We start from the raw sequence: 14,402 nt of genomic DNA on the forward strand, positions 1-14,402 counted from the left end.
CTGCAGAATGGGAACAGATGTACCAAAATAGCCCTCCTGCCCACCTAGGACCCGCTGCTGGTGCCATCCTGCCCACCTAGTACCCGCTGCTGGTGCCATGCTGCCCACCTAGTACCTGCTGCTGTTGCCATGCTGCCCTCCTAGGACCCGCTGCTGTTGCCATGCTGCCCTCCTAGGACCCGCTGCTGGTGCCATGCTGCCCACCTAGGACCTGCTGCTGGTGCCATGCTGCCCACCTAGGACCCGCTGCTGGTTCCATGCTGCCCTCCTAGGACCCGCTGCTGGTGCCATGCTGCCCACCTAGTACCCGCTGCTGGTGCCATGCTGCCCACCTAGTACCCGCTGCTGGTGCCATGCTTCCCTCCTAGGACCCGCTGCTGGTGCCATGCTGCCCTCCTAGGACCCGCTGTTGGTGCCATGCTGCCCTCCTAGGACCCGCTGCTGGTGCCATGCTGCCCACCTAGTACCCGCTGCTGGTGCCATGCTGCCCACCTAGTACCCGCTGCTGGTTCCATGCTGCCCACCTAGGACCCGCTGCTGGTGCCATGCTGCCCACCTAGTACCCGCTGCTGGTGCCATGCTGCCCACCTAGTACCCGCTGCTGGTGCCATGCTTCCCTCCTAGGACCCACTGCTGGTGCCATGCTGCCCTCCTAGGACCCGCTGCTGGTGCCATGCTGCCCACCTAGGACCCGCTGCTGGTGCCATGCTGCCCACCTAGGACCCGCTGCTGGTGCCATGCTGCCCACCTAGGACCCGCTGCTGGTGCCATGCTGCCCTCCTAGGACCCGCTGCTGGTGCCATGCTGCCCTCCTAGCACCCGCTGCCGGTACCATCCTCTGCTGGGGGCATCTCCGCTGCTTCACCCTCACTCCAGATTCAGTACAATCCCCCCATAGACTGATGATGATGATGATGATAATGCCCCCATGCCCTGGCATCTATCACCTCATCTCACCACCCAGGTGTCCACATAGTATAGAGAAACTGCAGCTGTGACCATATTACAGGTCACCCAGCTCTCCCAGACTCCTGAATGGCCTGAATCTGCCCAGTGACAGCGACATATAGGATGAATCCTGGCATATATAGCCATATTAGCTGAATTTACAATGATGATTACAATTTCCCAGAATCCATAAGATGTGAGGCTGTAAACCAGTACACGACCTATGGGAGCCGTTCAGGAGACGGGGGAAGCTGGGTTATTTAAGAAGGTGGGGGATGTGGATGTGGCCATCTACCACTATCACTATATAGTCGCCATTCAGGACCTCAGGAAAGCTGCTTCACAATGTATCTGAGGATTGTAGCTGTGGCCATCCCAGTCATCACTCAGCTTTCCCAGAGCCCTAAGCGTGTAGAATGTGGCCCGCCATAACTGGGTTTATCAGAAGTAGCTGAGAACAGATGTGCCATTCAGGGTGATAAGAAAGCTGGGATGTAAATGTTCCCATTTTATATGTCACCCCTGTATCTATATCTTCACTGGTAGCACTACAGACCTGCCATTCAGGACTCTGGAACAGCTGAGTTATAAAGTATGCCCATACAGATTATCACTCAGCCTTCCTCAGCTCTGGAACTGCTTAGTTACACAGCAATATGGGAGCAAGACCTCTTCATAACTACTCAGATCTGACGTTCAGTGTTCTGGGAAAGCTGGGTGTATAGGTATACACTGTAACTGCGGCCATACAGATTATCACTCAGCTTTCCTTAGGTACACAGAATAATCTTCATAATTAGTCAGATCTGACGTTCAGTGTTCTGGGAAAGCTGGGTGTATAGGTATACACTGCAATTGCGGCCATACAGATTATCACTCAGCTTTCCTTAGGTACACAGAATTATCTTCATAATTAGTCAGATCTGACGTTCAGGGTTCCAGGAAAGCTGGGTGTGTATTGCGGTAGCACTTGTCCTTCGCAAATCATGATTTGAGGAAGCCCTGGATGATAACACTTTTTTGGGTACAGATAGGTCTGGAGGGGGCATCATCCCTATACTAGCTCGATCATCTTGTGGGCGGCAGACTCCCCATTCTGGATCCCGGGAAAGCTGAGTGGAGCTGTAGTGATGGCCGTACTGGTTGTGGCTGGGCACGTCTGACAACAGAGAGGAGCTAAAAGTGTCCCCACTGCCAACCGAAATAACCCACCGGGGGCTAAGAATATCGGCTTATTTTCGGTGCGGACTCGCTGGCAGTCTGTCCGGGGGCGACAGATATACAGCAAGGTGGTTTATTATAAGCTGATAATGGTCAGTGCAGACCCCCCCATCACAGGGCTCATCCTTACTTCAGGTGCTGATAAGGATATGGTTGTCACCGCCCCGCCCCATTACTAGGAATAGTGTGACCAGTGCACCCCACAATGCTCAGGAAAGGGGGGTCTCTATGTAGGTTACAGTAATGGCAGCTTCCTGGCATTGTATCAATGGGATACAGACCCCCTAATAGTGAGGAAGGCTTATATAGATGTTATGCCCCTCTATATACCAGCCACAGTGCCCCCCACCACTGCTACACAGTATATACCCCACAGTGCCCCCCACCACTGCTACACAGTATACACCCCACAGTGCCCCCCACCACTGCTAGACACAGGATATACCCCACAGTGCCCCCTCTATATACCAGCCACAGTGCCCCCCACCACTGCTACACAGTATATACCCCACAGTGCCCCCCACCACTGCTACACAGTATATACCCCACAGTGCCCCCTCTATATACCAGCCACAGTGCCCCCCACCACTGCTACTCAGTATATACCCCACAGTGCCCCCTCTATATACCAGCCACAGTGCCCCCCACCACTGCTACACAGTATATACCCCACAGTGCCCCCCACCACTGCTACACAGTATATACCCCACAGTGCCCCCCGACACTGCTAGACACAGGATATACCCCACAGTGCCCCCTCTATATACCAGCCACAGTGCCCCCACCACTGCTACACAGTATATACCCCACAGTGCCCCCCGACACTGCTAGACACAGGATATACCCCACAGTGCCCCCCGACACTGCTAGACACAGGATATACCCCACAGTGCCCCCCGACACTGCTAGACACAGGATATACCCCACAGTGCCCCCGACACTGCTAGACACAGGATATACCCCACAGTGCCCCCTCTATATACCAGCCACAGTGCCCCCCACCACTGCTACACAGTATATACCCCACAGTGCTCCCTCTATATACCAGCCACATTGCCCCTTCTATATACCAGCCACATTGCCCCCTCTATATACCAGTCACAGTGCCCCCTCTATATACCACTCACAGTGCCCCCTCTATATACCACTCACAGTGCCCCTCTATATACCAGTCACAGTGCCCCCTCTATATACCAGTCACAGTGCCCCCTCTATATACCAGTCACAGTGCCCCCTCTATATACCAGTCACAGTGCCCCCTCTATATACCACTCACAGTGCCCCTCTATATACCAGTCACAGTGCCCCCTCTATATACCACCCACAGTGCCCCCTCTATATACCAGTCACATTGCCCCCTCTATATACCAGTCACAGTGCTCCCTCTATATACCAGTCACATTGCCCCCTCTATATACCAGTCACAGTGCCCCCTCTATATACCACTCACAGTGCCCCTCTATATACCACTCACAGTGCTCCCTCTATATACCACTCACAGTGCCCCCTCTATATACCAGTCACAGTGCCCCCTCTATATACCACTCACAGTGCCCCCTCTATATACCACCCACAGTGCCCCCTCTATATACCACTCACAGTGCCCCTCTATATACCAGTCACAGTGCCCCTCTATATACCACTCACAGTGCCCCTCTATATACCAGTCACAGTGCCCCCTCTATATACCACTCACAGTGCCCCTCTATATACCAGTCACAGTGCTCCCTCTATATACCACTCACAGTGCCCCTCTATATACCACTCACAGTGCCCCTCTATATACCACTCACAGTGCCCCCTCTATATACCAGTCACAGTGCCCCCTCTATATACCACTCACAGCGGCCCCTCTATATACCACTCACAGTGCCCCCTCTATATACCACTCACAGTGCCCCCTCTATATACCACTCACAGTGCCCCTCTATATACCAGTCACAGTGCCCCTCTATATACCACTCACAGTGCCCCTCTATATACCAGTCACAGTGCCCCTCTATATACCACTCACAGTGCCCCCTCTATATACCACTCACAGTGCCCCTCTATATACCACTCACAGTGCCCCTCTATATACCACTCACAGTGCCCCTCTATATACCACTCACAGTGCTCCTCTATATACCACTCACATTGCCCCTTCTATATACCAGTCACAGTGCCCCCTCTATATACCAGTCACAGCGCCCCCTCTATATACCAGTCACAGTGCCCCTCTATATACCACTCACAGTGCCCCCTCTATATACCACTCACAGTGCCCCCTCTATATACCACTCACAGTGCCCCTCTATATACCAGTCACAGTGCCCCTCTATATACCAGTCACAGTGCCCCCTCTATATACCACTCACAGTGCCCCTCTATATACCACTCACAGTGCCCCTCTATATACCACTCACAGTGCTCCTCTATATACCACTCACAGTGCCCCCTCTATATACCAGTCACAGTGCCCCTCTATATACCACTCACAGTGCCCCCTCTATATACCACTCACAGTGCCCCCTCTATATACCACTCACAGTGCCCCTCTATATACCACTCACAGTGCCCCTCTATATACCACTCACAGTGCCCCCTCTATATACCACTCACAGTGCCCCCTCTATATACCAGTCACATTGCCCCCTCTATATACCAGTCACAGTGCCCCCTCTATATACCACTCACAGTGCCCCCTCTATATACCACTCACAGTGCCCCCTCTATATACCAGTCACAGTGCCCCCTCTATATACCAGTCACAGTGCCCCTCTATATACCACTCACAGTGCCCCCTCTATATACCACTCACAGTGCCCCCTCTATATACCAGTCACAGTGCCCCCTCTATATACCAGTCACAGAGCCCCCTCTATATACCAGTCACAGTGCCCCTCTATATACCAGTCACAGTGCCCCCTCTATATACCAGTCACAGTGCCCCCTCTATATACCAGTCACAGTGCCCCCTCTATATACCAGTCACAGTGCCCCTCTATATACCACTCACAGTGCCCCCTCTATATACCACTCACAGTGCCCCCTCTATATACCAGTCACAGTGCCCCCTCTATATACCAGTCACAGTGCCCCTCTATATACCAGTCACAGTGCCCCCTCTATATACCAGTCACAGTGCCCCCTCTATATACCAGTCACAGTGCCCCGCTATATACCAGTCACAGTGCCCCCTCTATATACCAGTCACAGTGCCCCCTCTATATACCAGTCACAGTGCCCACTCTATATACCACTCACAGTGCCCCCTCTATATACCAGTCACAGTGCCCCTCTATATACCACTCACAGTGCCCCCTCTATATACCAGTCACAGTGCCCCTCTATATACCACTCACAGTGCCCCCTCTATATACCACTCACAGTGCCCCCTCTATATACCAGTCACAGTGCCCCCTCTATATACCAGTCACAGTGCCCCTCTATATACCACTCACAGTGCCCCCCTCTATATACCAGTCACAGTGCCCCCTCTATATACCAGTCACAGTGCCCCCTCTATATACCACTCACAGTGCCCCCTCTATATACCAGTCACAGTGCCCCCTCTATATACCAGTCACAGTGCCCCTCTATATACCAGTCACAGTGCCCCCTCTATATACCAGTCACAGTGCCCCCTCTATATACCAGTCACAGTGCCCCTCTATATACCACTCACAGTGCCCCCTCTATATACCAGTCACAGTGCCCCCTCTATATACCAGTCACAGTGCCCCTCTATATACCAGTCACAGTGCCCCTCTATATACCAGTCACAGTGCCCCCTCTATATACCAGTCACAGTGCCCCTCTATATACCACTCACAGTGCCCCCTCTATATACCAGTCACAGTGCCCCCTCTATATACCAGTCACAGTGCCCCTCTATATACCAGTCACAGTGCCCCCTCTATATACCAGTCACAGTGCCCCCTCTATATACCAGTCACAGTGCCCCCTCTATATACCAGTCACAGTGCCCCCTCTATATACCAGTCACAGTGCCCCCTCTATATACCAGTCACAGTGCCCCCTCTATATACCAGTCACAGTGCCCCTCTATATACCAGTCACAGTGCCCCCTCTATATACCAGTCACAGTGCCCCCTCTATATACCAGTCACAGTGCCCCCTCTATATACCAGTCACATTGCCCCCTCTATATACCAGTCACAGTGCCCCCTCTATATACCAGTCACAGTGCCCCCTCTATATACCAGTCACAGTGCCCCCTCTATATACCAGTCACAGTGCCCCCTCTATATACCAGTCACAGTGCCCCCTCTATATACCAGTCACAGTGCCCCCTCTATATACCAGTCACAGTGCCCCCTCTATATACCAGTCACAGTGCCCCTCTATATACCACTCACAGTGCCCCCTCTATATACCAGTCACAGTGCCCCCTCTATATACCACTCACAGTGCCCCCTCTATATACCAGTCACAGTGCCCCTCTATATACCAGTCACAGTGCCCCCTCTATATACCAGTCACAGTGCCCCCTCTATATACCACTCACAGTGCCCCCTCTATATACCAGTCACAGTGCCCCCTCTATATACCAGTCACAGTGCCCCTCTATATACCACGTCACAGTGCCCCCTCTATATACCAGTCACAGTGCCCCCTCTATATACCAGTCACAGTGCCCCCTCTATATACCAGTCACAGTGCCCCCTCTATATACCAGTCACAGTGCCCCCTCTATATACCAGTCACAGTGCCCCTCTATATACCAGTCACAGTGCCCCTCTATATACCAGTCACAGTGCCCCCTCTATATACCAGTCACAGTGCCCCTCTATATACCAGTCACAGTGCCCCCTCTATATACCAGTCACAGTGCCCCCTCTATATACCAGTCACAGTGCCCCCTCTATATACCAGTCACAGTGCCCCTCTATATACCACTCACAGTGCCCCCTCTATATACCAGTCACAGTGCCCCCTCTATATACCAGTCACAGTGCCCCTCTATATACCAGTCACAGTGCCCCCTCTATATACCAGTCACAGTGCCCCCTCTATATACCAGTCACAGTGCCCCTCTATATACCAGTCACAGTGCCCCCTCTATATACCAGTCACAGTGCCCCCTCTATATACCACTCACAGTGCCCCCTCTATATACCAGTCACAGTGCCCCCTCTATATACCAGTCACAGTGCCCCCTCTATATACCAGTCACAGTGCCCCCTCTATATACCAGTCACAGTGCCCCCTCTATATACCAGTCACAGTGCCCCTCTATATACCAGTCACAGTGCCCCCTCTATATACCAGTCACAGTGCCCCCTCTATATACCAGTCACAGTGCCCCCTCTATATACCAGTCACAGTGCCCCCTCTATATACCAGTCACAGTGCCCCTCTATATACCACTCACAGTGCCCCCTCTATATACCAGTCACAGTGCCCCTCTATATACCAGTCACAGTGCCCCCTCTATAAACCACTCACAGTGCCCCCTCTATATACCACTCACAGTGCCCCCTCTATATACCAGTCACATTGCCCCCTCTATATACCAGTCACAGTGCCCCTCTATATACCAGTCACAGTGCCCCTCTATATACCAGTCACAGTGCCCCTCTATATACCAGTCACAGTGCCCCCTCTATATACCAGTCACAGTGCCCCCTCTATATACCAGTCACAGTGCCCCTCTATATACCACTCACAGTGCCCCCTCTATATACCACTCACAGTGCCCCCTCTATATACCACTCACAGTGCCCCCTCTATATACCACTCACAGTGCCCCTCTATATACCACTCACAGTGCCCCTCTATATACCACTCACAGTGCCCCCTCTATATACCAGTCACATTGCCCCCTCTATATACCAGTCACAGTGCCCCTCTATATACCAGTCACAGTGCCCCTCTATATACCAGTCACAGTGCCCCTCTATATACCACTCACAGTGCCCCCTCTATATACCAGTCACAGTGCCCCCTCTATATACCACTCACAGTGCCCCCTCTATATACCACTCACAGTGCCCCTCTATATACCAGTCACAGTGCCCCCTCTATATACCAGTCACAGTGCCCCTCTATATACCAGTCACAGTGCCCCTCTATATACCAGTCACAGTGCCCCCTCTATATACCACTCACAGTGCCCCTCTATATACCAGTCACAGTGCCCCCTCTATATACCAGTCACAGTGCCCCTCTATATACCAGTCACAGTGCCCCTCTATATACCACTCACAGTGCCCCCTCTATATACCACTCACAGTGCCCCCTCTATATACCAGTCACAGTACCCCTCTATATACCAGGGGGCTGCTGCGTCATCATGACATCACCAGGTATTGTTACATAGTGACGTCATGATGACGCAGCAGCCCCCCAGCTCTGCCACTTACAGCCCTGGGCACCAGGTGTTATTTATCTTAATAATCGAATTCGCCTGTTCATGTTGTGACCACAGGAGCTTACACTCTATATAAAAATATATATAAGATACTTCTAATTCATCCAAAAAGTCGCAGCAGCTGTAACTTCCCTCTATTGGGCAGCCTGGGGTGTTACAGGCAGCTTCCCCTTTAAGAGCTGCGCCCTCCCCCTCCCGGCCGGGATTGGCTGCCCGCGCTGTCCGTCAGCCCGCCTCCCCCCCCGCGCGGCCGGGGCAGTCCCAGTCTGGCGCTGACGTCACGGCCCGTCTGGCTGCCTGGGGTTGGATCCGGCTGCACGGCAATCTCCTTGGACTTGAGGAGGGGGAAGGAAGGAAGGACTGGGACTTAGTGAGCGCTCCTCAGCCGGCACCGAGCTGTGGACTGGTCCTCTAAGGCTGGGGCGCCCCCTCTCTGACAGGAGCTGCTACAAAGTAACTGTGCCTGCCCCGGGAGCACGACCACCAGCAGCCGCCCTCTCCCCAGGAGCACCACCACCAGCAGCAGCTGCCCCCACCCTGCCTGCCATGTCCCAGCAGCGGAGCCCCCAGCCCTGGGGCCCCCAGTGACCGCCGCCACCGCTGACTCTTCCTCCTGGAGCTGCTCCTCTTTAATGTATGACTTGATGGGTTTGAACAGCACCAGCTCTGCCATCCAGTCCAATGTCTCCTGCTCCTGCAACTGCAAGAGGTCCTTGTTCCAAAGCATGGAGATCAGTGAGTACCCTGCAGGCTCTTTGGGGGGGGGGGGGGGGGCTGGCAGCCACTTGGCAGCTTATTGGCACTTGTGCTGCCTGGACAGAAACTTTTCCTGGAGTTGGCTGTACATTGTGTAGTATAGGAGGCAGCAGCAGGCGGGGAGGGAGGGGGAGCGAGCATTCTGCAGCCTCAGCTCTGCCATCCAGGAGGTGAGGGAGACATTGGAGCCTCTGTGCTGCCACAGTCACCTCCCTTCTCTGGTATTGGGGTTCTCCTGGATGAATTGTTGCTGTTAGTCGTGTGACTATTGGGGGGGCTGTCACCAAGGACTAATCCCCCTTGATCCCCCTCCGTCTTGTTCCCCCCCCCCCGGACTGATCCCTGTCTTGTTGGGGATGGGTCCCTGGGAGCTGCCGTCTTTTGGTGGAAATGCCTCCATTGCCCCCAATGTACTTGGTGCAGTTTAACCCCTTGCTGGAGCGGCTTGTCACTTTCATCCGGGGGGGGGGGGGGGGGGTATTAACTCTTTCTCGCCTGTCTGGTTACTTTACGTCTTCTTGGTTTAGTTACTATTTTGTATATGTATATAATATAATCTTTTTTGTGGCGGTGGGGAATTATTTTAAGCTATTCTGGGAAACCTGTAGCCCCCTTATACCGTCCTATGTCACTTTGCTTCCTCAGACCCCCCCCCCCCCCCACACACACTGTGACCCCACAAACTTCTGCACCCCCCTTGTCAGCTGTGTGACCCCCCCACAGCAGCCGTGTAAATACCCTCCTTAGCTGTGTGGACCCCCACCACAGTCCTACAACTCTGCAGACCCCTTCATCAGCTGTCTAGACTTCACTCACAGCCTAGCAGACCCCCACCACAGTCCTACAACCCCATGGACCATAGACCACTCACAGCCTAGCAGACCCCCACCACAGTCCTACAACCCCATGGACCATAGACCACTCACAGCCTAGCAGACCCCCACCATATCCTTACATCCCTGTGGACCCCCTTTCTCAGCCATACAGACTTAAAAGTCCCTCTCATAGCTGACTACATGCTCTGCAGCTTTACAGACCCCCATCACAGCCCTGTAGACCCCCACTCATAGCTGACTACATGCTCTGCAGCTTTACAGACCCCCATCACAGCTCCGTAGACCCCCACTCATAGCTGTCTACATGCTCTGCAGCTTTACAGACCCCCTTCACAGCTCCGTAGACCCCCACTCATAGCTGACTACATGCTCTGCAGCTTTACAGACCCCCATCACAGCCCCTTGTTGTATGGAGTTTGCAGCCCCTCTGGTCCCCCCAGTATCCCCCCCCCCTTCCCGGTGACCTCAGCCCCCTCCGTCTGCGACACTGACACAACGTCTCCAAAACTTGTTTTGCTTTTGTTTTTTTTCCCCGTTTTTTTTCTTTGCGCAGAAACTTCCATAAAGCGGCTTAGTCACCTTCTATAGAGGAGGAATGCGGCAGCGGGGGGACGGCTGCACCCCAGGGGTGACTCTGCCCCCCGTCACACAGGAGAACTTCAAATAAAACGGGGACTCGCAGAATGTTTTTACGAGTTCTCCCAGGAAGCGGAGAATTTACTGCGTAAGTTTTAATAGCGTGAGGCGAGCGGCTTCCTCCAGCCGCAACCGGGATTTAATGTCCCCGCACTGAAGAGGGATTATGGGGACTGCACCAAAAATGTGGGAGACGGGAGGAAGACAGCAATGTCCTCTCCTCCACAGCAGCACAGTGGATTTAAGGAGACCCCATAGAATCCCCTTCCCCTGGGTGATAACACACAAGGCTCCTTCATGCTCTGTCCTTCTCCACTTTGGGCTGAAAATATGGGATTTTTGTGAATAAGACTGAATTATAATCTATAGAGAGGAGACTGTGCCGGTGTACCAAACCATTGCCAGACTAATGGAAGTGTAGGGGGTTAGATGAAAACTATAGAAGAGGAGACAGAGCTGAGGATTGTGGGGTCATCCGGGGTATTGGAAATGGAGGATTGAGTGATTATTGATCTCCGGTGATTAAGATAGATAGAAGAGAGAGAGAGAGAGAGAATAGAGAGATAGATAGAAGAGAGAGAGAGAGAGATAGATAGAAGAGAGAGATAGATAGAAGAGAGAGAGAGATAGAAGAGAGAGAGAGATAGAAGAGAGAGAGAGATAGAAGAGAGAGAGAGATAGAAGAGAGAGAGAGATAGAAGAGAGAGAGAGATAGAAGAGAGAGAGAGATAGAAGAGAGAGAGAGATAGAAGAGAGAGAGAGATAGAAGAGAGAGAGAGATAGAAGAGAGAGAGAGATAGAAGAGAGAGAGAGAGAGAAGAGAGAGAGAGATAGAAGAGAGAGAGAGATAGAAGAGAGAGAGAGATAGAAGAGAGAGAGAGATAGAAGAGAGAGAGAGATAGAAGAGAGAGAGAGATAGAAGAGAGAGAGAGATAGAAGAGAGAGAGAGATAGAAGAGAGAGAGAGATAGAAGAGAGAGAGAGATAGAAGAGAGAGAGAGAGATAGAAGAGAGAGAGAGAGATAGAAGAGAGAGAGAGATAGAAGAGAGAGAGAGATAGAAGAGAGAGAGAGATAGAAGAGAGAGAGAGATAGAAGAGAGAGAGAGATAGAAGAGAGAGAGAGATAGAAGAGAGAGAGATAGATAGATAGATAGGAGAGAGATAGATAGATAGATAGAAGAGAGATAGATAGATAGATAGATAGATAGAAGAGAGATAGATAGATAGATAGATAGAAGAGAGATAGATAGATAGATAGATAGAAGAGAGATAGATAGATAGATAGAAGAGAGATAGATAGATAGATAGAAGAGAGATAGAAGAGAGATTGATAGGAGATAGATAGATAAAAGAGAGATAGAGAGAGAGATTGATAGGAGATATTTTCTCTGAATAACACCGGGTCTTGTATTCTGTTATAATTTAAGTCTGTTCCAAAAACTCTGCCAATGAAGCCAGGGTAATTTTTAGGGAAACGGTAGGAGATAGTAGGTAGAGAGAGAGACTGCTCTCCAGTGTAGTGGATGATGGGGGTTGGAGTTTTTATAGTTTGTCCTGGAGACTGAAGCTATAGGGGGTTTAGGGAAGAATCAAGGGTTAATGCTCATTCATCACTATTACTGGTGTGTGTCTATCTATCTATATATATATATATATATATATATATATATATATATAATGTGGTGTGTGTGTGTATACAGATGTGTCTGTCTATATGTGGTGCGTGTGTATATAGATGTGTCTGTCTATATGTAGTGTGTGTATATGTGTGTCCTTATCTGTCTATAAGCAGTGTGTGTATATATATATATATATATATATATATATATATATATATATATATATAAATGAATGGGGCTGTGTATATAGGTCTATAGGTGGCTGTATATGTGTATGCCCGGTGTATAGGTGGCTGTATATGTGTCTGCCCGGTCTATAGATGGCTGTATATCCCCGGTCTATAGATGGCTGTATATGTGTATCCCCGGTATATAGGTGGCTGTATATGTGTATCCCCGGTGTATAGGTGGCTGTATATGTGTATGCCCGGTGTATAGGTGGCTGTATATGTGTATGCCCGGTGTATAGGTGGCTGTATATGTGTATCCCCGGTATATAGATATATGTGTATCCCCAGTCTATAGATGGCTGTATATGTGTATCCCCGGTATATAGATGGCTGTATATGTGTATCCCCAGTCTATAGATGGCTGTATATGTGTATCCCCGGTCTATAGATGGCTGTATATGTGTATCCCCGGTCTATAGATGGCTGTATATGTATATCCCCGGTCTATAGATGGCTGTATATGTGTATCCCCGGTCTATAGATGGCTGTATATGTGTATCCCTGGTCTATAGATGGCTGTATATGTGTATCCCCGGTCTATAGATGGCTGTATATGTGTATCCCTGGTGTATAGATGGCTGTGTATCCCCGGTATATAGATATATGTGTATCCCCAGTCTATAGATGGCTGTATATGTGTATCCCCGGTCTATAGATGGCTGTATATGTGTATCCCCGGTCTATAGATGGCTGTATATGTGTATCCCCGGTCTATAGATGGCTGTATATGTGTATCCCCGGTCTATAGATGGCTGTATATGTGTATCCCTGGTGTATAGATGGCTGTGTATCCCCGGTATATAGATATATGTGTATCCCCAGTCTATAGATGGCTGTATATGTGTATCCCCGGTCTATAGATGGCTGTATATGTGTATCCCCGGTCTATAGATGGCTGTATATGTGTATCCCCGGTCTATAGATGGCTGTATATGTGTATCCCCGGTCTATAGATGGCTGTATATGTGTATCCCCGGTCTATAGATGGCTGTATATGTGTATCCCCGGTATATAGATGGCTGTATATGTGTATCCCCGGTCTATAGATGGCTGTATATGTGTATCCCCGGTCTATAGATGGCTGTATATGTGTATCCCCGGTCTATAGATGGCTGTATATGTGTATCCCCGGTCTATAGATGGCTGTATATATGTATCCCCAGTCTATAGATGGCTGTATATGTGTATCCCCGGTCTATAGATGGCTGTATATCTCCGGTGTATAGATGGCTGTATATGTGTATCCCCGGTCTATAGATGGCTGTGTATCCCCGGTATATAGATTGCTGTATATGTGTATCCCCGGTATATAGATGGCTGTATATGTGTATCCCCAGTCTATAGATGGCTGTATATGTGTATCCCCGGTCTATAGATGGCTGTATATCTCCGGTGTATAGATGGCTGTATATGTGTATCCCCGGTCTATAGATGGCTGTGTATCCCCGGTATATAGATTGCTGTATATGTGTATCCCCGGTATATAGATATGTGTATCCCCGGTCTATAGATGGCTGTATATGTGTATCCCCGGTATATAGATGGCTGTATATGTGTATCCCTGGTGTATAGATGGCTGTATATGTGTATCCCCGGTCTATAGATGGCTGTGTATCCCCGGTATATAGATTGCTGTATATGTGTATCCCCGGTATATAGATATGTGTATCCCCGGTCTATAGATGGCTGTATATGTGTATCCCCGGTCTATAGATGGCTGTATATGTGTATCCCCGGTCTATAGGTGGCTGTATATGTGTATCCCCGGTCTATAGATGGC

General features: G+C 50.5%; 1 protein-coding gene across 8 annotated transcripts in view; it reads left to right on the forward strand.

Moving 5' to 3' along the window:
* PMEPA1 (prostate transmembrane protein, androgen induced 1) overlaps positions 1-14,402 on the forward strand; it is a 172,353-nt gene that overhangs the window by 122,212 nt on the left and 35,739 nt on the right. The window contains exon 1 of one of the 8 annotated variants that reach the window (XM_069951452.1): positions 8,817-9,280. The exons of 6 other annotated variants lie outside the window; for them this stretch is intronic. In XM_069951452.1, the coding sequence (XP_069807553.1) occupies positions 9,178-9,280 (103 nt within the window). In that variant the 5' untranslated portion in view covers positions 8,817-9,177. Of the gene's footprint in view, positions 1-8,816; positions 9,281-10,784; positions 10,862-14,402 lie in introns of those variants that run through there. One more of the 8 variants, XM_069951457.1, reaches the window with a different exon arrangement.

The sequence above is a fragment of the Dendropsophus ebraccatus genome, chromosome 14 (assembly GCF_027789765.1).
Source record: "Dendropsophus ebraccatus isolate aDenEbr1 chromosome 14, aDenEbr1.pat, whole genome shotgun sequence".
Classification (NCBI taxonomy): domain Eukaryota; kingdom Metazoa; phylum Chordata; class Amphibia; order Anura; family Hylidae; genus Dendropsophus; species Dendropsophus ebraccatus.